Raw genomic sequence first — 23,256 nt, 5'->3', positions numbered from 1 at the left:
TCAAATTTCAAGTCAATCGGATTAAAATTGACGATTTTATAAATTTGAAATGGTTGTTGACCTTTGGCCTATGTTGACCTTTTGACCAAGCTGATCTCAAAAATAGTTGGTGGTTGAATTCAGTTTGCCGATATGTAAATCCCATTCAAATTTCAAGTCAATCGGATGAAAATTGAGGCTTTTAGAAATTAAAAAAAAGTGGTTGACCTTTGGCCTATGTTGACCTTTTGACCCCAAAAATATATAGGATTTTGTCGGACCACGAACTCTACCATTTGGTGAAGTTTCGTGAAGATCGGTTTAAAATTGTGACCTGTAGGCAAGTATAAGTGAGCGGACAGACAGACAGACAAACAAACAAACACAAACAAACACACAAACCGGAGTGAACAACAACTTGCAAAAAAAAAAAAAAAAAATTTTTTTTTTGCCAAGTAACAAACAGACAGGGGTGAAAACATAACCTCCGCGCACCGTCGGGGGCGGAGGTAACTCGGACAGGGTCTTCTCATTTTTACCTTTTGTGGCACACTTACACAGAATGATATTTCCTTCATACATTGGGTCATCTGATATTTGACGTGGAAGTATCTGGAGGAGTATGCCAACAAAAACATGTTTCCTAACACTCACAGTTCATCTGTTTTACGTTGAGATGAAGCAGGTGTAATGTCGGTACCACGTTTTACGGTACTGTACTGTATTTCACTTCAAGTGCCACACAGTCCTGCCCTCTGATATGAATAAGAATGCTTTCATCTCAGCTGCCTGTCTCAGCAAAACCCTAAACTCCATAAACAATGAATTCAGTAGACAGAATGACTGCAATAACTTAGGGATGGTAAACAAACCTGCAGGGCAGGAGATAAAAAGGAATAAATACAGGTGTAGGTGAAATGGCTTTGCTCTTGATTCTTTCTGAACCATTCCTCAAAGCCTCCAACAAATCACTTCGGAATTATTCCCCATTTGTACATATCCATTTGTACATTTGTACTTATCATTTGTACGAACTCCCTCACTCTCTTCAATCCCACACCTCCCTCCAGGTCTTTAAAACAGCTGTTCACCACCATCTCTTATCTCCCCCCATCCAAAACCTTGATCTTTTCTACCCCCGCTAATTCACCCCAGATCCACTTTTTTCATATTCCGACTTCTTTCCTGGAAGTCCGAGCAGCGTCCATGTGTTTTTTTTTTACCTCTCCCACCCCTCCCCCCCTTCCCATGCCTCCTCCCCCCAAGCCCTCTCCCTCCCACAGATCTCCCGATGTCCTTGTTCTCTGCTGCTGTTGTGCTTGTGTGCTTCCCTCTCTCTCCCCATCTTGTCTCACTCTCCCTTTATCTTACGTTTTATATGTCCGTTTGTCTTTTTATGATTAATGCTAGCTCTTACACGAGCCTCGATCTTGTGTACAAAACAAGAAAAAAAACAATCTGCATCTGCAGTGATGTCAGTCTAACGAGCTCGTCTCTTGCACGTTTTTGTCCCGATGCGATGAAAAGATCTGGCTTCTTACACATGATGCTTGGCAACACATGCCAGACACGGACGGGAGCTGCACGCCTGAGCAGAGCCTGTTTAGCTGACCGTAAGCTTATCGGGTGCAGCTTGAGGTTGCGTATCAGGAACCGTGACTGGGATTACAATACCTGGTGTGCCAACGACGCTGGTCGCTGCCGCCCTTCCAGCTCCTTGGTCGCACTGCTTGGAAGGCCTCTACATTTTGGACTTGTTGGTGAATTGGCAGGAACAGTTTCTGTGGTATCCGTACGAGTCGATAAAATCAGGCAAAGCCTTCGTCCATAGGTCAGTATTTAAATAAGAATTTGCTTCTCGGTGCTGTCACTGAGGTTTTCCCACTCGCCTGCACATTCACACGCCTTCTGTCAACTGACAGCAGTAAACGGGGTCACGTTTCACGTTTCTTTTGTCAATACATGCCGGCAACTTTTGGCAGCATTTGGAGTCTACTCGCCCTTCGCTGTTGACCGGAATATTTGATTTTTACCTGTAATGAGCTGTCTAACCAATGTGTCCACTATAATAAATTATCTGATTGATTGAGGTGTTTGTGTGTGTGTGTGTGTGTGTGTGTCTGTCTGTCTTGTCTGTCTGTCGCTCTCTGTCTGCGTGTGTTTCCTCTGTTTGCTTGCCCTTGCATGTGTCTGTCTGTTTGTCTCTGCCTGTGTGCCCTTGTGTGCGTCTGTCTGCTTGCCCTTGCATGTGTCTCCATCTGTCTGCCCTTGTGTGTCTCTCTGTCTGTCTATCCTTGCGTGTGTCTCCGTCTGTCTGCCCTTGTGTGTCTCTCTGTCTGTGTGTCTCTGAATGTGTGCCCTTGTGTGCATCTCTGTCTGTTTGCCCTTGCATGTGTCTCTGTCTGTCTGCCCTTGTATGTGTCTCTGTCTGTCTGCCCTTGTGTGCGTGTGTCTCTGTTTGTCTGCCCTTGCATGTGTCTCACTGTCTGTCTACCCTTGCGTGTGTTCTTGTCTGTCTGCCGTTGCGTGTGTCTCTGTCTGTGTGTCTCTGTCTTTGTGCCCTTGTGTGCGTTTCTGTCTGCTTGCCCTTGCATGTGTCTCCGTCTGTCTGCCCTTGTGTGTCTCTCTGTCTGTGTGTCTCTGAATGTGTGCCCTTGTGTGCGTTTCTGTCTGCTTGCCCTTGCATGTGTCTCCGTCTGTCTGCCCTTGTGTGTCTCTCTGTCTGTGTGTCTCTGTTTGTCTGCCCTTGTGTGTGTCTCTCTGTCTGTCTGTCTGTCTGTCCGTGTGTGTGTGTGTGTGTGTGTGTGTGTGTGTGTGTGTGTGTGTGTGTGTGTGTGTGTGTGTGTGTGTCTTTCTGCCCTTGTGTGTGTGTCTCTGTCTGTCTGCCCTTGGGTGTGTCTCTGTCTGTCTGCCCTTGCGTGTGTCTCTGTCTGTCTGCCCTTGCGTGTGTCTCTATCTGTCTGCCCTTGCGTGTGTCTCTCTCTGTCTGCCCTTGCGTGTGTCTCTGTCTGTCTGCCCTTGCGTGTGTCTCTGTCTGTCTGCCCTTGCGTGTGTCTCTGTCTGTCTGCCCTTGCGTGTGTCTGTCTGTCTGCCATTGCGTGTGTCTCTGTCTGTCTGCCCTTGGGTGTGTCTCTGTCTGTCTGCCCTTGCGTGTGTCTCTGTCTGTCTGCCGTTGCGTGTGTCTCTGTCTGTCTGCCCGTGCGTGTGCCCGTTGGTGCATGTGCATGCGCGTGTTAGCATCTTAACATATCGAGTTGTATTTTCCTTTCGTTTTTCTTTGATTATTCCGAGCATATCTAATGCATTCTCTCATTTATTTCCACAAAAGCTCAGTTTTGATTTATAGTTTAGCATTTCCACGGAAAAGGCACCAGCAACACCGATTCCTGTAAATCATCCCAAAGTTGACCCAACTCCACAACCGAATCTTGCCTCCTCCCAAACGAGCTTTGCGGTTACAGAGCAGTGTATGTGGTTTGTTCATTCACTTACTGTATTTATTTATTTATTCCAATCCTCTCATATTCTGATTATATTCATGTTTAAGCTGTGGAAATGATCTAAATGTTTTCCTTCTGGAACCTCCTGTATTACAACATACGAATCCATCATGCTGGTGTCTTGTGCCGACCCTTTATTGCTTTCCGGAAGCAAAGTTAGTCATGCTGCTTTGATCCTTGATCAGTTAATATTACATTGGAAGGATATTTGGGGTTTTTGAGGTGAACTTGTGACCAGACTCTGGGAATTTGGTGTCACTTCAGCCAAGGCTGGATGAGTCAAGTTCAGCGGTTTAGGCGTTTTGGCAATGGTTGCATTTAAGTGACTCCTCGACACCCTATCATTTACAAGTCCTTTTCTTCCCCCCCCCTACGCTTGTCTTCTTTTCCTTTCGAGCCATAAAAGCTCATCACTGTTTCAACCTCACGAGAGGCAAAACTTCTGGGAAACGATTTTCATTATAACAATGGATCGTGTGATTTCTGAAAACTAGTCGTCTCCGTGTCCTCGTTTCATTCTCCCTTACATTTGTTGGTGTCAATTTAGGGTGGAAAAAAGTTCTAACTTGTACCATTGTGTATTCTGCCAACTATGGTGTCTGTGTACTAATAATGCAATGGGTAGCAGGGTAGCTGTTTTTCAGCTACCTCAGGGAGTGACGACCCTGCCCTATGCGAGTCCCTGGCTCAGTTGGCTCCGGCTGACAGTACCTGGAAGGGGCCTCTTGTCCATGGTAACGGATCCTTACTTGCTGCCTTGTGGGGGAAGCCTCTTTACGCTAAGGCTATGAGAAGGGCACTCAGATATCAAGCCACACCTGTAGGTCAGCCTGGGCAGCGCTACATCGTGGATAAATGTGTCCATGAAGGTCAGTGGTGGCACAAATTTAGGCATCACTGCACTGTGCAGCATCTGCAGACAGCTGTGTCCACTATGGACAGCATCAACCTGCAGCCAACGATGCTCATAGGAATAGCGAGTGGGAGAGGGATAGCGCACACCTCTATCACTTTAATCGCTTCTCTGTGCAGGTTTTTCCCATCATTGGCACCTGCTCACCTGCTCACCACCCATTTTTACCCATACAGCCATCGCACAATGCATAATGCTTATTGTAAGCATGCCAACGAAGGGAAGAGATTCTTAAAAAGCGACGACTCACACAATCATCAATAATGCATTCCACAGATCTTGAGATAATGTACAATCATTATAGAGATGTCCAGAAAGTTGCCTGCTGAATTATATTAATAAGTAGAAAAAAATTAGTCTTATAATTTGAGGCCCCCAAATCATTATTAGTATCATTATCTGTGATGAACCATAACAGATGATATATTGTACCATAATCCGACATATCAAAGGCTCAGTTTGAGGATTCCCTTCCCAGCACTTTTTGATGTATATTTTTTCCATCTTGATTTTTATTTTGTATGCAAGATCGAGGCTCATGTCAGAGCTAACATCAATCACAAAAAAAGGAAACAGACAATGCGACTGGGAAACGAGCTGATAATGTCCGCTCACAACCAATTTTGTTTTTCCACCTCTAGGCCCCGTGCAACTGGATTTAGTTGCAACTGTTCCACCGTTCTGCCTCTAGGTGTGCAACTGTTCCACCTCTAGGCCCTGTCACCATGCTGTGTCTTTGGATGTGATATTGTTCCATGACATTGAGTGGTGTACACAGTGTTGACAAAGGGACAAACTGATGTGCATCTGCATGTTGCTTCGTATCACATGGTGTGCCAGCTCCGACACGCCATTCATCGTCTGTCCCTTTATCACATTTGTAGGGATATTATTTAATTTTCTTAGTGAAATAGCTAACTTTTGGTGGTTGAGCACATATATAAAGAAAAAAAGTGCATGTTATAAATAGCAGATCAAAGGTCTGATGTTGTGGTAGGAGTTTACACGAAGGTTAGGATTCTTAAAACGACTTTTGAGCTGGAAATAGAAGCCGTTCTTGCAATGCTTTGAGTCATTTTAGAAGTGGCCTTTCAGAACCCTTTTATTGGACAGTGGGTGGTGTTTTATTTATTTTTATTTTTTGGCCGAGGTGACGTCTCTTCATTCATGGCCACTGAGAACGGTTCATTCGCTGCCAGGATCAGCTGATTGTGCTCCGGTGGCTTTTTATTGGTCGAGGGCATTTGGCGGAGGCTGTGACACCATGTGCAGTTCCCCTCCTCCATCCCCAACAACCTGCTTGCCTCCCTTCATGTGCTGCCCCTGGATGTCGCTCTGTGAAATGATTTTCTTGTGGCTGTTAGTCACTTCCTTCATGTTTTTTAGATACACGTGCATGACGATTAATAGCAATGGCATGTGGTGTAGTTCCGCACGTCCAAGTGCGCAGTTCCATGGCAGTAGTAAAAATGATGCCTCATGGAAGAAAAGCAGGCAGATAAGGGTGGATTTGGGTAAAAGACTACATGATGCGAAACTCAATGGTTGGGATAAGGGTGTCCTAATGCCGTCCTAATCCTAATCCTAATGCCGAGACATTTGCTATGTGGAGCATTGCACCTTACGGTCGATTCCATCACAGGGTTCCTTTCTGAGAAATGGACAGATAACATTAGAATGAATGCCCATCTCAAAGGACTTTCCTTGGAGATGTGCGTAAATTACTTGGAGGGCTTCTCTCAACGGATGGCATCGACAATTTATTAATAGGAATCTGACACTTGATATGTAAGCTGGCCCTATGACAAGCTGTGGGTGCCAGTTAAGCTTGCTTGACATGGGATAGATGACAAAGAAAAAAAAACCTAGCTGTTTTTGTTTGATTTCCTTGTGCGTGCTTCCACTGGCGTCTCCTTCGATTGATGTCCAGGGTCTGACAGCCTTCGTGTGTTCCTCTTAGCCAAGGAACTTCAAACTCGGACTTTATATTCCTGTTTAAAAACTACGGTTGTGAAATTTTCGCCTCAAATAGAAAGTGAAACGGCAGCAATTTATTTGTGTGTTTTTCTGCGTACAAAGCGGTATGTGCTGTTGCTTTGCATTTCCTTTCCTTTAAGAGCGCTTTTGTTTTCTTCCTTCAACTGCTCAATAGTTAGGGTTGAGGGTAACGGTAAGCAAACGAACCTTCATAAAACGGCGGAGGCATTACTGCAGGACAAGTGGCATCATGGACATGTCAAAGCCTATTGGGATGACAGGTCGTAGGTGGGAAGCGGTGGGTGGAGAGGCGTTGCGTCTGGGGGAATACAGCACAGAGAACGGGAGGGTATCACAGAGGGCCAGCTGTGGAAGTGGAAGGCCAGGCTGCGAAGCTCTGAGAGGCGAGCACGCTGCAGTGACAAGGATGCCAGTATGCATGGAGGTAGGTGCCTTAACCTTGGCTTTTCTCTGTCTCAAAATCCTGATTAATAACGGTGCTTAACTGAAGCTTCAAAAAAAAACTATGGTAAAGGAGAGATTTTATGCAGTTATTCTGTCATTCGGTTTTTCTTCCAATGTTATTGGCAGGCGTTTGTATTTGGCTGTGGTAGGAAAGAACCGCTGCCTTTGGTACGCTCTTTGAACAAACTCATTTTAAGTGTATGATCCTGAGTTTTGGTGCCAATGTCACTCTCGCCTTTGGCGCACATCACCATGTGTACCATTTTGGCCCTTGGTGTGCACATGGATGCGCATGGTTCTGGTCCTCGACATGCACTTCATCACACATTTTTCCTGCTCTTGGTGTGCACTTGATAGTATGTATGCCATATCATCGTGATTGTGTATCACGTCATATCATCGTGATTGTGTATCACGTCATATCATCGTGATTGTGTATCACGTCATATCATCGTGATTGTGTATCACATCATATCGTGATTGTGTATCACGTCATATCATCGTGATTGTGTATCATGCCATATCATCGTGATTATGTATCACGTCATATCATCGTGATTGTGTATCACATCATATCATCGTGATTGTGTATCACGCCATATCATCGTGATTATGTATCACGTCATATCATCGTGATTGTGTATCACGTCATATCATTGTGATTGTGTATCACGTCATATCATCGTGATTGTGTATCACATCATATCATCGTGATTGTGTATCATGCCATATCATCGTGATTATGTATCACGTCATATCATCGTGATTGTGTATCACGTCATATCATCGTGATTATGTATCACGTCATATCATCGTGATTGTGTATCACGTCATATCATCGTGATTGTGTATCACGTCATATAATCGTGATTGTGTATCACGTCATATCATCGTGATTGTGTATCACGTCATATCATCGTGATTGTGTATCACGTCACATCATCGTGATTATGTATCACGTCATATCATCGTGATTGTGTATCACGTCATATCATCGTGATTGTGTATCACGTCATATCATCGTGATTGTGTATCACGTCATATCATCGTGATTGTGTATCACGTCATATCATCGTGATTGTGTATCACGTCATATCATCGTGATTGTGTATCACGTCATATCATCGTGATTGTGTATCACGTCATATCATCGTGATTGTGTATCACGTCATATCATCGTGATTGTGTATCACGTCATATCATCGTGATTGTGTATCACGTCATATCATCGTGATTGTGTATCACGTCATATCATCGTGATTGTGTATCACGTCATTTCATCGTGATGGTTTATCACGTCATATCGTCGTGATTGTGTATCACGTCATATCATCGTGATTGTGCATCACGTCATATCATTGTGATTGTGTATCATGTCATATCATCGTGATTGTGTATCACGTCATATCATCGTGATGGTGTATCACGTCATATCATCGTGATTGTGTATCATGTCATATCATCGTGATTGTGTATCACGTCATATCATCGTGATTGTGTATCATGTCATATCATCGTGATTGTGTATCACGTCATATCATCGTGATTGTGTATCATGTCATATCATCGTGATTGTGTATCACGTCATATCATCGTGATTGTGTATCATGTCATATCATCATGATTGTGTATCACGTCATATCATCGTGATGGTGTATCACGTCATATCATCGTGATTGTGTATCATGTCATATCATCGTGATTGTGTATCACGTCATATCATCGTGATTGTGTATCATGTCATATCATCGTGATTGTGTATCACGTCATATCATCGTGATTGTGTATCATGTCATATCATCATGATTGTGTATCACGTCATATCATCGTGATTGTGTATCACGTCATATCATCGTGATTGTGTATCACGTCATATCATCGTGATTGTGTATCACGTCATATCATCGTGATTGTGTATCACGTCATATCATCGTGATTGTGTATCATGTCATATCATCATGATTGTGTATCACGTCATATCATCGTGCGTCCCATGCTTCCCTGATGCACATCCCGTTTTCATCTTCGGTCTGAACTCTTTAAATTTTGTTCCTAATCCACGGTAATTTATATATATATATATATATATATAAATTACCGTGGATTAGGAACAAAATGTATACAGGGGGCTGCAAAAGTAGGTATACAGTAATGAAAAACAAAACGTGCGCACAAAACGTATTTTATTGATTATACAAGCATATCAATAATAACATATCAATAATAAACATATCAATAATAAACATATCAATAATAAACATATTAATCCCTCAAATGTTCAAACTGTTTGTCCCCGGCATTCACACACTCCACTAGTCGAGTGTGGACACCCATGCACACTCTGGCACAAAGGTCTTTATCAGCATCAATTTCCTGGCAAGCCTCCCGTATGAACTGAATCATGGCATCAACAGAACGTGGCTTGCGTGCGAAAACCCTGTCTTTTACACATCCCCAGAAAAAGAGGTCCATAGGGGTGAGATCCGGCGAACGTGGTGGCCAGTCAACGGCTCCCCGACGTCCAATCCACCTTTGTGCCAGAGTGTGCATTTGTGTCCACACTCGACTAGTGGAGTGTGTGAATGCCGGGGGCAAACAGTTTGAACATTTGAGGGATTAATATGTTTATTATTTATATGTAATTATTGATATGCTTGTATAATCAATAAAATACGTTTTGTGCGCACGTTTTGTTTTTCATTACTGTATACCTACACTTTTGCAGCCCCCTGTATATATATATGTGTGTGTGTGTGTGTGTGTTTAAACCAGAGATGATGTTGCCTTTAAAAATGCATATTAAAACTTCGTCACCACATTTCAAAGGCATACAGTGCCTCCAGAAAGTATTCACAGCCCTTTACTTTTTACTGCATAGCCCGTCGGGCAATACCGTCTGCAACAGCATTTGTCTATCCATCCGGTGTAGGTATGTATGTATGTATGTCCCTTCCGCTGGCATTTTGCAGGTTTATTCCCTTTAAGATTAGTTTTCTTTGCAAACGCTGCCCCGATTGACACGATTGATATTGGTCCGATTGGTCCGATTGATAATTATGATGTCATGGGTCACGTGGGGTGGGCGCCATCTTGGAAAACCCGAAAAACTTTGCACCTCTATATCTCTGAATCTGCGCCATGGAAAAAATTGAAAGGTGGCTCATTGTAAAGTACTCCCCATTGGGAATAACATATGTTAATGATTTTGTAATAGGTGCCTTCATTATGATATCATGAATCGACAAGTATAACGTTTGGTCTGATCAATATGAAATTTGTTGAGCGTGATCTAGGGATAAATTGGTGAGAATGTTTTTTTTTGATGTCACGTGGTTTGGCCGCCATATTTTTACGGCGTAGCCCATAGGGCAATGCCATCTGGAACAGCGTTTGGCTGTCCGTCGGGTGTATGTATGGATTCATGTATGGATGGATGTATGGATGGATGTCCCTCACAAACGTGCACCAATCACAGCTGAGAATCTGGTCACATGACAGGGGGGACATCAGATCCTCCACTCAGCAGATCCAAGCCCGGCTATGCCATTGTTAGACTATTGGTCTTGTTTTACATTTTGTTGTGTTACAGCCTGAATTTAAAATGGATTGAATTGAGATTTGCTTTTGTCACTGATCTTCACAATATCTGATGTCAAAGTGGAATTTTCTTTTTCGAAAATTTTACAGATTAATTAAAAATTATAAGCTGAAATGTCTTGAGTCAAAAAGTATTCAACCCCTTTTCTATGCCACTTCAAGTTGAGCTCAGGTGCATCTGACTTCCTTTGATCATCCTTGAGGTGTTTCTACAATTTGATTGGAGTCCATCTGCAGCCAATTCAATTGATTGGACATGATTTAGAAAGAAACACACCTTTCTATACAAGGTCCCACAGTTGACAGTGCATGTCAGAGCAGAAACTCTATCCTGAAGTCTAAGGAACTGTATGTATAACTCGGAGATAGAATTGTGAGGAGGCATAGATCCGGGGAAGGATAGAAAACAATTTCTTGTGTTGAAAGTTCCCAACAGCACAGTGAGCTACATCATTAGGAAATGGAAAGGATATGGAACTACCCAGACTCTTCCAAGAGCTGACCGTCCGACCAAACTGAGCAACCGGACAAGAAGGACTTTGGTCAAGGAGGTGACCAAGAACGCAATGACCACTCTGACAGAACTATAGAATTCCTTGGCTGAGATGGGGAAACCTGACAGAAGGACAACAGTCTCTGCAGCACTTCACAAATCTTGGCTTTATGGGAGAGAGGCCAGACCGAAGCCACTCCTAAGAAAATGGTGAATGATTGCATGCCTTAAGTTTGCAAAAAGACACGAGAAAGACTGAGAGCATGAGGCAAAATATTTTGTGGTCTCATGAGACGGAAATTGAACTTTTTGGCCTGAATGCAAAGAGCTGCATCTGGTGGGAACCGAGCACAGCTCATCACCCATCGAACACCATCCCTATCGTGAAGCATGGTGGTGGCAGCATCATGCTATGGGGATGCTTTTCAGTGGCAGCAACTGGGAGACTTGTAAGGATAGAGGGAATAATCAACAGAGCCAAATACAGCCAAATCCTTCAGGAGAACCTGCTCCAGAGTGCAAAAGATCTTAGACTGTGGCGAAGATTTACATTCCAACAGGACAATGACCCTAAGCATACTGCCAAAGCAACACTGGAATGGCTTCACACCAAGGGCATGAAAATCCTTGAGTGGCCCAGCCAAAGCCCATTCTTGAATGCCATTGAGAATCTATGGAAAGACTTGAATGTTTCTGTTCACCGACACTCCCCATTCAACTTGATAGAGCCTGAGCAAATCTGCAAGGAAGAATGGGAGAAACTCCCAAAATCCAGATGTGTAAAGCTGACACAAACATACACAAGACGACTCAAAGCTGTAATCATAGACAAAAGTGCTTCCACGAAGTATTGACTTGGGGTTGAATACTTATGTTAATTAGATATTTCTGTATTTCACTTTCAATAAATCGGTTTTAAAAAATCTCAAAACTTGTTTTTACTTTGTCATTATGGGGTATTTTGTGAAGATCGGTGACAAAAAATTCAGATTTAATCCATTTTAAGTTCAGGCTGTAACCCAACAAAATGTAAAAAGTCGCGGGTGTGAATACTTTCTCAAAGCACTGTATATCGCACTTCTTTCTTATGGTTGCTGTTATTGCTGTGCTTGCCAAAGCTTTCTCCTTCTGTCATTTAATTTGCTTCCCAGAAATCATTATGAGCAATTTTACCAAATTATCGTGTGGCTGATTTATTTAATGATTTTTGCCTTCTGTGTTGTACTCTTAAATGACCTTTCACAGTGACTGATATTTTCATTGGACTGTTATTTTTATTTCCTATCTGCTTGTATTTGGAGCATTTTAATTCTTTCCTGTGAAGAGTTGAGTGAAGAGAAAATAATTCCAACAAACCAGGCAGCTGGCACCATGTTGGGATGATCATATTGCTTTTGGTTGAATGATTTAATGTGGTGGTGATTGCATTCCAACAAAATTTCATTTCTTTTATTTATACCTTCTCGAGTGTTGTCTCGGCTGGCAGGATAGCACAGTGGGAGTGCACTCATCTTGAGGTATTTGATTTGGATCCGATTCCTAATCCGGCTTTATACTGTCACCCTGATGCTTCACATGCAGGAAGTTGCATTAGTGCGTGTGCTGTCTGACGAATTGGATGTTGAGCTGGGGACCCGCCTGCCAAAAGTTGTTGGCTGGTGGCCTTTAAGAATTCCAGAGTGTCTTTCACAAAGAGGAGGCAATGTGCACCTTGGCCAAATTCCAAATTTCTGCCCTGACTCCCATTGAGATGGCAATAGAAATGCCTGAGGGCAATCCTTGCCATCAAGGATAGATGAAGAAACTTCTTCGATTGTGCTTCTTCAAAAAAGTGCAAGTCTTCTTGTTCAATTTATTACTTCCGTTCACAGGTGTTTGTTGATATTGCCGTAGGTGTGTTCACTATCAAAGATCTCCATTCTTTCAGGTGATGCAACATATTTCCATCAAACAACTCCTTCCTTTTTCTACTCTCTCCCGACGGCAGGTGATCAAAATATTTGGGGAGGATGGCAGCAACCGCCTGCTGGAAATTCCTGCTGATGCAACAGTGCGTGACGTGACGCAACAGCTTGTGTTGCGAATAAATTGTCTCGAAGATTCGAGCTGGGGGCTGATAGAGCATCTGCCTAATGTTGGCATCGGTGAGTAACTGAGCAAATAACCTTAGTCATCTCCTCTGACATTTATTTATTTATTTATTTAGTTATTTAAGTTTTCCCCTTTTCTTCATGTTTTATTACTTCTACCTCATGTGATGTTCATCCCAAGTAAGAGGGATCTGATTGATGTCCTTGATATTGCTCAAAGTAGTGTTATTTACCGGAGTTGTATATGAAGCTGAGGCTCATGGAAGAGCTGGAACATGGGAAGAACAGTGAACATAGTAGAATATTGGGGGGACACACACCAACAGTAGAGTAAAGGGACACAACAGTGGGAAATTTGGAGGAAAATTGGTATTGGGAAGATTGAGATCAAGGGATCAAGAGGACACAGATGGTGCACAAGCTGGATATCAGCTCCAACAGCAAGAAGAGGAAGGAAAAACCAGGAATTAAATGGAAATGGGACAGAAAATGAAAAGGAGAGAAAGGAAGAAAGAAGAGGGGAAAGATAAGCTGGAAAAGAAGGGAATGGGCTTGGTGAGGGTTAACTATTGTTGAAATGATCATGGTTAAGGGTGGGAGATGGTTGACTTGAAGTGCTGGTGAACAGCCCTCTTGAAGCCCTGGAAGGAAGAGTGGGATTGAACAGACTGAGGAAGTTAGTTCTGCAGGCGAGAGAAAATAGGAACGAGTGAGTCTGGATTCTTGGAGTTTAATAAGAGGATTATTGGAAGGCTACGTGAGCTCTGCAGAAAGCTGTTGTACAGAACCAATGAACATGGATCTCCTTTCTTTCCTAACCCTGCGTAATACTGGAATTGGCTGTCTCCTTTGGCTTTTCCAAATATCTATATCCTTCAATAGTTCATGGTCTGAATCAATAAGCTCTTTCTGTCTTACATTTTCCTCCTTTCCCATCTCTTCTTTCCCTTGTTACAGGAGGTCATTTTGAATGACTTTGGGTCATACCTTCTCCACAGCAAAAATTGCTGCCATAAAGGCCTCTGGAATTTAACATGGTCATGGTGTGAGCATTATTTTGATCATCACATCATCACAAAGGAGGAAAGGAGGGGGCTGATGCCAAATGTACAATACATTTATGTTTGACAATGATATCAGTGGTATTGCAATGGAGTATACTTCCTCTTCCATTTCTTTCACTTCTTCCTCTCTTCTTCCTCTTCGTTTCCTCTTCTTTTCCTCTCATTTTTCCTCTTCTTCTTCTTCGGCCTACTTCAATCCTGAAGATTCCTGCAGAGTTAGGCAGGTTTGGGGACAAAAGTGCATGAACCTAGTTACTCCGCCATCGCAGGTGGACAGAGGTTATGTTTCGTTATAACTCCTGTTTGTCGGTCTGTGAACATGATATCTCAAAAGGTTGTGGACGGATTTGGTCTAAAATTGGTGGAAAGGTTGGGTACGTGAAACAGACGAAAGGATTAGATTTAGGTGAAGATCTGGATCCAGATACTATAATTATTAAGTGATTATTCGCAATTGAGTGTGATATGGCTAAAAACGACACACAGCACGATATCTCAAAAAGTTATGGAGGGATTTGGACGAAACTTAGTGGACAGGTTGGGTGTGTGAGAAGGACGAATCGATTCGATTTTGGTAAAGATCTGAATATGCATCTGGATAAGAGGTTTTTTATATTTTTACCTTTAAGTGAATCTTCACCATTTAGAGATGGGGCCAAAACGATAGCTTTCCTGAGGTTTATCATAGAGTTTATAATAAAGTTGGTTTTGGGGAATATGTGCACGATATCTCAAAAAGTTGTGGATGAGTTATGACAAAACTAGGTGGATGAATTGGATAAGTGACAAGAACAAGTCGATTAGATTGGGTACAGGTTTGGATCCATATCCGGCCTATCAATGGGATACAAAACGTAAACTATTCAGCCTAGCAGAGGTATGCGCTCTACCGAGTGCTGTTCTAGTTACGTATTTATGTTTTCACAAACTATGTGATTGAGCTTTCCTGAGGTTTATCATAGAGTTTATAATAAAGGTGGTTTTGGGGAATATGTGCATCGAAAGCATGAAGGAAGGCATTGTATGAAACATTGCATGAAAATAAATTTTGTTTGTGCATATACATTTACTTATGCATGGTGCAATGTAAATGGCTCACACGAAAGAAAAAGAAGACCAAATTTCAAAATTTTAGAATTACTTTAACCCACAATTAATGAAGTTTTCACTTTACATCCCGATATGATGTTTCCACTTACTATTATCCAATAAATGCAACTTCTGAAGCTCCTATATGTGGAGGCAGCCACGTCTTGCTTTTGTGAGGCCTTGATTTGCTGTGCAACATCACTTGCTTTTCATCTCAGGTTTCAGTGAAACGTGCAATTATGATAGATAGCAATTGTTGATATTTGAGGTTTGCATTTGGTTTCTCTGGAATAATAATTAAAAAATTTGGACTTTTTAGAGCAATTTTATCTGAAATCTTCTTCATGCAGTCCCTTTTTGCAATATTCACATTTAAACTGAACAATCATCATTGTGTTGCTTTGCCGCTCTCAAGTTGGTTCGGTTAATTGACCGGTAAAAACCCAATGTACATTACTATGTGGAGTGATCAGAGAGTTTGTTAGGGGGAGTCAAAAAATTTCAAGCCAAAAGCATTCCAATGGTATCAAGAAACTCATTCACCCCTTGGGGAAAATGTGTGTTGCTGGCTGGAAAGTACATCGAAAGGGACTAGCATCTGTGCCGAGTTTCTTGTCTGGCACAGGGCCGTTCCCTCATGGTTTGGGCAAAAACTTATTATTATTTTTTTTCGACTCCCCTCTAATTTAAGAGTTCTTCTGCCCAAGAACCTTTTTTCCATGGATCTGTTTACTTCATGATAAATAGTATTTGTTGAGATGTTCAAGGAACCAACAATGAAAGAAACTATAAATGGTCTTTGTCTTCATCAACCCTTCTCTAAAATATTTTTCTCTAAACATCAACCCTTCTCTAAACTTGCACAAGTATTTTCTTACAAAGCAAAAACGATTTTGTCATTGACATGGAAGGTTATTACCGGTCATTGTGGTTAGCTGTATAGCCGGGCTCGTGGGCGGAGGTTGGAATCTCCAAAATGTTTGTAAGATCTTTAACGTCCAATAAATATATGGTCGGAATTGTGCTCCTATTTGGAACTTTGTAGCTTTGCTCTGTTTGTGCATCAGAACAACCTGGGAATGGAGTAATGAGGTCTGGGTTATTGTTGTAGCGTTACTGATTGATGTCATTGAATTATTGCAATAAATGCCTCATCGTCCGCTCTGATTCTGAGAGGTCGGCAGTTCGAATCTGACCCCGACTGAGCCATACCAAAAAGTTTTTTGAAATTGGTTTGTGTTGCGTCCTCGATTTCATTGATGGCATTTAGAATATATATATATATATATATATATATATATATATATATATATATATATATATATATATATATATATATATATATATATGTATATATATATATATGTGTATATATATATATGTGTATATATATATATATATATATGTGTATATATATATATGTGTATATATATATATATATATATATATATATATATATATATATATATATATATATATATATATATATATCAAGGACCATCCCCATGGATTGGCATCCAATGGGAAGAGGGGAAGATTTGTCCTTAATTGCCTAGCTGACTGCGGAGAGAGAAAAATTGACCTTGTAAAATGGCGGTGCAGGTACCCAGAGTGCCTCGGGAAATTGCTTCACTTTCCCCAAGATCAGCGGCTGTGTTTGTTTGTAGTTGAGTCATGTGTTTCCTTGTGTGTATAGCCTGTGTGTGGGGGGGGGGGGGGGGGGGGGGGGTTGGGCTGGGGGTGTCCTGTGGGTCTGCCCCCCATTTTGAAAAAACCATGACAAAATCCCTGAAAAAACAAATACTGTACATTCTCAGCTGTCTGTTTTGGGGTTTGTTTTGCGTTTGTGTGTTTGTTTGACTTACGTACACATGGACTGCCTGACAGAATGACTTGAAAACTGATCGTCATACTCTTTGCCGGTCAAAAAAAAAAAGATCAAAGAAACACTTCCGGCCCCTTTCACTGCCCCGACATTTGCCGTCATGGCGCCAAAGAAGAGGTCAAATATTGGGCTTGGTCGGAGGCTCGGAGCGGGTTCTGGAACCGCTCGCCATATATTCACGAACACAGTATGAAGGGGAACTGTTTCCGATTGTTGCACAAGTTCTACTAATCATGAATATTCATGAACAATCCATCCTTCCTGAATGAATTCAGATGCTACAGCCTACAGCTTAATTAATCCGATAAACATCTTTGGTCTGGAGTGAGTTAAACAACTTTTGAAATTCACTCATTCATTTTATGTAATTGTGAACACTTGAATGACTCGATTAAAAAAGAAACAACAACTTAGGCAGTCGATGCTCAGAGTGCACCTGAGAGCATCTAAAATTCCAACCATTCTCGTTTGTAGCGATCTGGGTGAGTATTTCTTTTTTACATACAATGTCAAGGCTCATGGAGGAGCTGGTATGTATATACCCATTCCCTTGATTTCTGACCCTTTTGAAAAAATCCTGGATCCGCCCCTGGTTTATTAGTTTCCTGTCCATCAGCATGTCATGTTATGCTCGTGCCTTTGAACTGATTTGTGCTTTCCCAGTAATAAAAAATTTGCTCTCCAAGGTTGTGATTCAGATCTTGGACTTTGAAAGTTTCACTGGAGTGAAATGTAGTTGATTCTCCCCACCCCTTTTTTCTCTTGTATAAATGTTTTGACCTTTTCTCCTCGATTTTGTGTGACTCATGGGAGAACATGATTTAAAATGGATGAATAAGATGAATGTTTTGCAGTGAGAATGTGCGTAGCATTGTGTCGTTAATTTGACCCGAATTCAAGATTGTGGAACATTAGTGAAAACAAGGATCATGCCAGTGTATGTATAATGCAACGGAAACTTTATTTCCTCACAAGAACTTGCCCATAAAGTGTATTTTTATTATGAATGGTGGGGAATTGCACAAGGTAACTCTGCAATGGTTTGTTCTATGGTTATATAAGGAGATCGTTTTCTAGAAAGTCAAGGCTCGTGGAGGAACTACAACATATAACGGATCAGGAAGTAACAGGACAAAGGAAACAGTAAAGTAGATGGAGGAAACACCAACAGCAGGGTTGAGGGAAAAAATAAAGGAAGATTTGGACAAATTTGGGATGTGGGGAAGAATGAGGGGAGACACACGGGGTGAACAAGGATGGATACAGAGGAGCAAACTCTCAGGAAGGAATACCTGGAAACTTGGAAGAATGTGGGTGTGGGGGAGTTACTGCGGTAGAAAAACAGCTGTCTTGAAGACCTGGAAGGAGTGTTATTGAAGAGATTGAGGAAGTTGGTTCCACGTGTGGGGGTAAAAAGATGAATGAATAAGTTCAGTTGAGCAGTGATTCTGGATTTTGGGAGTTTAACCAGAAGGGGGTTGATGGTGGACCGTGTGGGCCATGCAGAATTATTACCCCGTGAATGCGTAGAGAAAAGCAGGGTTGAGTAGTTGTTTATTTCCTTCTTTCTGTCTGTCCGTCCATCCACAAATGTCAGTTTATGATCGAAGAACAACTTTATTTAAATTGAATGTTATATTTTTTCAACACGAATCAGAACATAAACAGAGCAGAAACAGTACTGTCGGACCTCGACATTTGTGGTCCCAACATTTGCAGACCTTGCGTATTTGCAGTTGATAAAATGTGGCCTGCTTCTACATTCGCGGACTTGTACTTTGCATATTCGCATTTTTTTCACGGGCACAAATATAAACATCTCCCACCAGCCTTGCACATGACACTTTTTAAAGTATCTTCCACGTGCCGCACATAAAACCACTTCCATCCACGCATAAACAATTTTCCAACAGCTGTGCGCATAATTGTTCCTAAAGCATCTTCCAAGCATCATGCTTAAAACCACTTCCAGCCACGCATAAACCACTTCCCACCATCTGTGTATACTACAGTTCTAAAAGCATCTTCCACACATCAAACATACTATAAACCACACACCACACACATAAAGCAGCGCATAAAGTACGTGCGCATAAACCATCCAACACCACGTGATTCGGCATTCTTTTCGCGAGCGTATTTGCTGTTTTTCACAGGAATTTGTAATTTTCCCTTATAAATCATAAACTGCCGGGAACCCACCCCCCCTTTTCCCATTGAAACAATGCCCCCATATTCACAGTTTCAAAATTCACGGCATTTTCCAGGAAACTATTCCCCACGAATGTCGGGGCCCAACAGTACGTTATCTGTAAACCCGTCCCAATCGCACATGCGTAGAAAGAAGTGAGATGATTTTTACCTCTGTCTACCTGTCTGAGAGTTAAACAAAATTGAAAATCATTCCAAACAGGAAACTTACTGTTTTTAAGGACGTCACAAAGGACACAAACAACAGACATGAATAACTAATTTAACATTTTAGATAAGGTGGTGTAATAGCCACTGCATCAATGGCGGTAAACTTCTGGAATTAATTTATTTGTACGACCTTTGCAATCTTGATTTTGTTTCAATTTAATTATGTACTTGCTCACCGTAGAACACAAATCACATTCTTATTGCTTCCAAAAGTTTCCAGTTTTGCAGTACTTGACATGTTATATAAGGTGGTGTATAAGACTGCATCAATGGCTCTAAAAAAAATTTATACGACCTTGACAATAATTATTTTATTTCGTTTGAATTATATGCTTGTTCACTTTGTAATACTTTCAGTAAAATATAAAATGTAATCAAGAACCAAATCAATTGAAGGGACAAACATCCAATAGTGAATAGTGTGACCAACCTGTCTTGCATCACAAATAGTTGTAGACCCAGAATAACACCCCCACATAATTAATTGGGAAAGTCGCTGAAGTTACATTTGCTGCTTAATGGGACATTTATATATGTTTTTCAGGGTAGCAGTGATATCTACTCTTCGTGGAGGACACCAAGGGATAGTTTTTTTTTTTTTTGTATACTGAATCGAGGCTCGTGAAAGAGCTAAGATGACATAGATGACATAAGCTAACGTCCACAAACCAGTAGTGGCAGATGAGTCCTCTGGCATAACATCGTTCCAATGGATGGTGCACACATCAATGCCTCGTCCTGCCTGCTAAACACCGGGGTGACAGTTGCTGGCTAGGATGAGATTCAAACCCAGGCTAGACAACTCAAATGTGACAAACTGTGCTGCACAGGAACTTGAGGCAAATAATGCTTTTCTACTACCTAGTAATCTGACAGTGTTACTCACTCATGTGACCTGATCCCTCATTCGTTAGCAAATAGAATGTGCCAAAGAAGTTAAGTAAAGTAACCTTTTCCACTCGATATTTAACCATTCCTTATAGAAATGTAATGAAAATCAATTAATTGGTCTAATTACAAATACTTATTTAGTTTGTCAGTAACCGAACCACTTTTATCAGATGAGAGAGCTTGATTCGGAGCAAGTAACTCCATTGCGGGAGAAATCTTCAACCTGTGAGTATTGTGTGAAAAATACATCGAACTTCATCGAACTTCACAACTTTGTAGATTAGAAAGTAAACGCTGACTGTTGTGTATTATGGGAAATTTTGAGAAATTATCATGTAAGCTCCGAAACACCTAAAACTAAATGGTCTCTCTCCATCAACACGAGTAGGTGCTCGCAGGGAACAAACGTAGCAACTGCTTTCAAACCGCAGTTGGCATATGATAAGATCTCACCAAGTCTCTTCAAACCATACTTATGACAAGTTATGAGAGGTAGCTGAGAATTTTTTTAAAGAAACTGCTTCCATTGGCGGAGTGAAGATCTACAACCTTTAATTTGCAGATGACATCGATCTTCGATTGTGGGGGCCGGTCAAAAAACAATTGATTGCTCCAACATCAAGAGTATGTGTTGGGATGCTGCTGAGGAGTCGTCCAAGGACGCAGCGACTGCTGATCCAGCGTACGCTTCTATATATATATATATATATATATACTCAAAACAATAATGGGGCAGTTCTAAGCTGTAGTTATCTTATCAGCCATACCTAGCCTGTAGCACACCATATGGATGTCAATCTTGGACATCAATGGCAGAAACTAAAATAAGGATGCAAACTTTTGAGGTGACGTTTTTGGAAACCTACTGTGAAGACCGCATTTATGCCACTACACAAATTAATTGACATAAGTTTAAATCACAAAGGAAATGCGGGCAATGAAAATAATATTTGTTTATTATTGTCAAAAGGAAGCTGCAATGGTTTGGCCATTTGACACACAAAGAGGATTGGCTAATACGAATAAACATAGTGGCTGTAACCTCATTGGTGCAACCACGATCAGTGCAATAAAGGGACAGATGATGATGATGATAATGATCAAATTTGTAATATTTTTAGGCTCGTTAACATGATTACTGAACACTTGGAATACCAATCAAAATCAGTAATTTGTAAGGAGAGGTCATTTTGCTCTTCATGATGAAAATCAAGAATTTTCGGTTTGTCATTTCGTTGTGACATTGAATGTATTGCGCCAGCGGTAGCTATTGCTACCTGCATGTCACGCATCTTATACTGACATGGATAGAGGCTGAACAAAGTCAGTCATATGGTTAACAAGTTGGATTACAAAATCAATATCGGGCTATTGAGACTTTAGTGTTTTATGTGAACTTACTCGTCATCCGATGGCCGGGATGGGGATGTTGCTTGGACTGTGCATGTGTGTTCAGCTGGAAGACGATGAAAGGTCATTGAAGATGCAGTTATTTCTTGTTCTCACATCAATTTGATGAAAAATTGAAAGTTTTCAATTGTGGCATTGACCTTCCCATGTGTGAACAAGTTCAAAAAGTTTTAATTAAAACAAAAGCCGCGTCGATGTTACACAATGCCTAGATGCAGCTGTGCCTATAACGTCGATGTTATAGGCACAGGACATTCCTATTGATTCGATTACTTGATGTTATTTTTTGTGCAAAGTGAAAATATATCTCGGCAATTTCCCGTGTGTGGCGACGAATTTTTAATATATCTCGGCATTTTCCCGTCTGTTATTTCAGGCGGTGTATGACTGACCATGCCGCGATTTAAAAAAATATATATCTCGGCAATTTCCCGTGTGTGGCGACACATGAACGAAGCTATGCTCCTCTCTCCACATTATTGTGACGACGTATAAATTAAATATTTCATCGTGACGATTGTCATCAAATGGACGAATTTTTAATACTAGGGCGTGCCCGTACTATATATATATCTAAAATTATATCCCCCCCCTCTATTTACATGAAATGGTTTGGTCCATTCGCAAATGGTTTGGTCCATGCGAATGGTCCAAAGCGAACGGCTTGCGAGTACGGTGACAATCCCCCCCCTCTATTTACATGAAATGGTTTGGTCCATTCGCAAAGCCAAACCGAACGGCTTGCGAGTACGGTGACAATCCCCCCCCTCTATTTACATGAAATGGTTTGGTCCAAAGCGAACGGCTTGCGGAGTTTGGTAAAGAAATCGCCATAGCTCAGTAACTACTTGTCCGATTAATATGAAACCTTGAAAAGGCACATCCTCGGGTCCCCAGCAATATACCTGGCAAGTTTAAAGTATATCGGACCCGTGGTTGTCGAGAAACAGCGGTCACAGACAAACGACAAACATACAGACATACAGAGATTACTGGAATTATAGATAGATATCTCGGCATTTTCCCGTCTGTTATTTCAGGCGGTGTATGACTGACCATGCCGTGATTGTAAAAAAATATATCTCGGCAATTTCTCGTGTGTAGCTACACGTGAACGAAGCTATGCTCCTCTCTCCACATTATTGTGACGGCGTATAAATTAAATATTTCATCGTGACGATTGTCATCAAATGGACGAATTTTTAATATATCTCGGCATTTTCCCGTCTGTTATTTCGGGCGGTGTATGACTGACCATGCCGTGATTGTAAAAAAATATAACTCAATGGACTTGAAGTTACAGGCCTTTGAGAATTCATTTCGTTCTATAAAGGGCAACTTTCATCGGATTTTCTTCCCGTTTTTTTTCAACCGAGTCTAAAACTACGTTAGCGACTGTGAAAAATGAAATGATATATCGAATTTGATTTGAAATAAAACTGTGTGAGAGAGGAAGACACCACGGGCCTACAAAACAGGCCT

General features: G+C 41.4%; 1 protein-coding gene across 21 annotated transcripts in view; it reads left to right on the top strand.

Annotated features, from left to right (window-relative positions):
* Nucleotides 1-23,256, top strand: part of LOC137414453 (growth factor receptor-bound protein 10-like) — a 248,558-nt gene that overhangs the window by 163,817 nt on the left and 61,485 nt on the right. For all 21 annotated transcript variants that reach the window (XM_078781798.1, XM_078781804.1, XM_078781794.1 and 18 more), the window contains one exon: nt 12,912-13,068. In XM_078781798.1, the coding sequence (XP_078637924.1) occupies nt 12,912-13,068 (157 nt within the window). The remainder of the gene's footprint in view (nt 1-12,911; nt 13,069-23,256) is intronic.

This window comes from Myxine glutinosa, chromosome 7 (assembly GCF_964187855.1).
Source record: "Myxine glutinosa chromosome 7, kmMyxGlut1.1, whole genome shotgun sequence".
Lineage (NCBI taxonomy): Eukaryota > Metazoa > Chordata > Myxini > Myxiniformes > Myxinidae > Myxine > Myxine glutinosa.
This window is presented reverse-complemented; position numbering and strand designations above follow the sequence as displayed.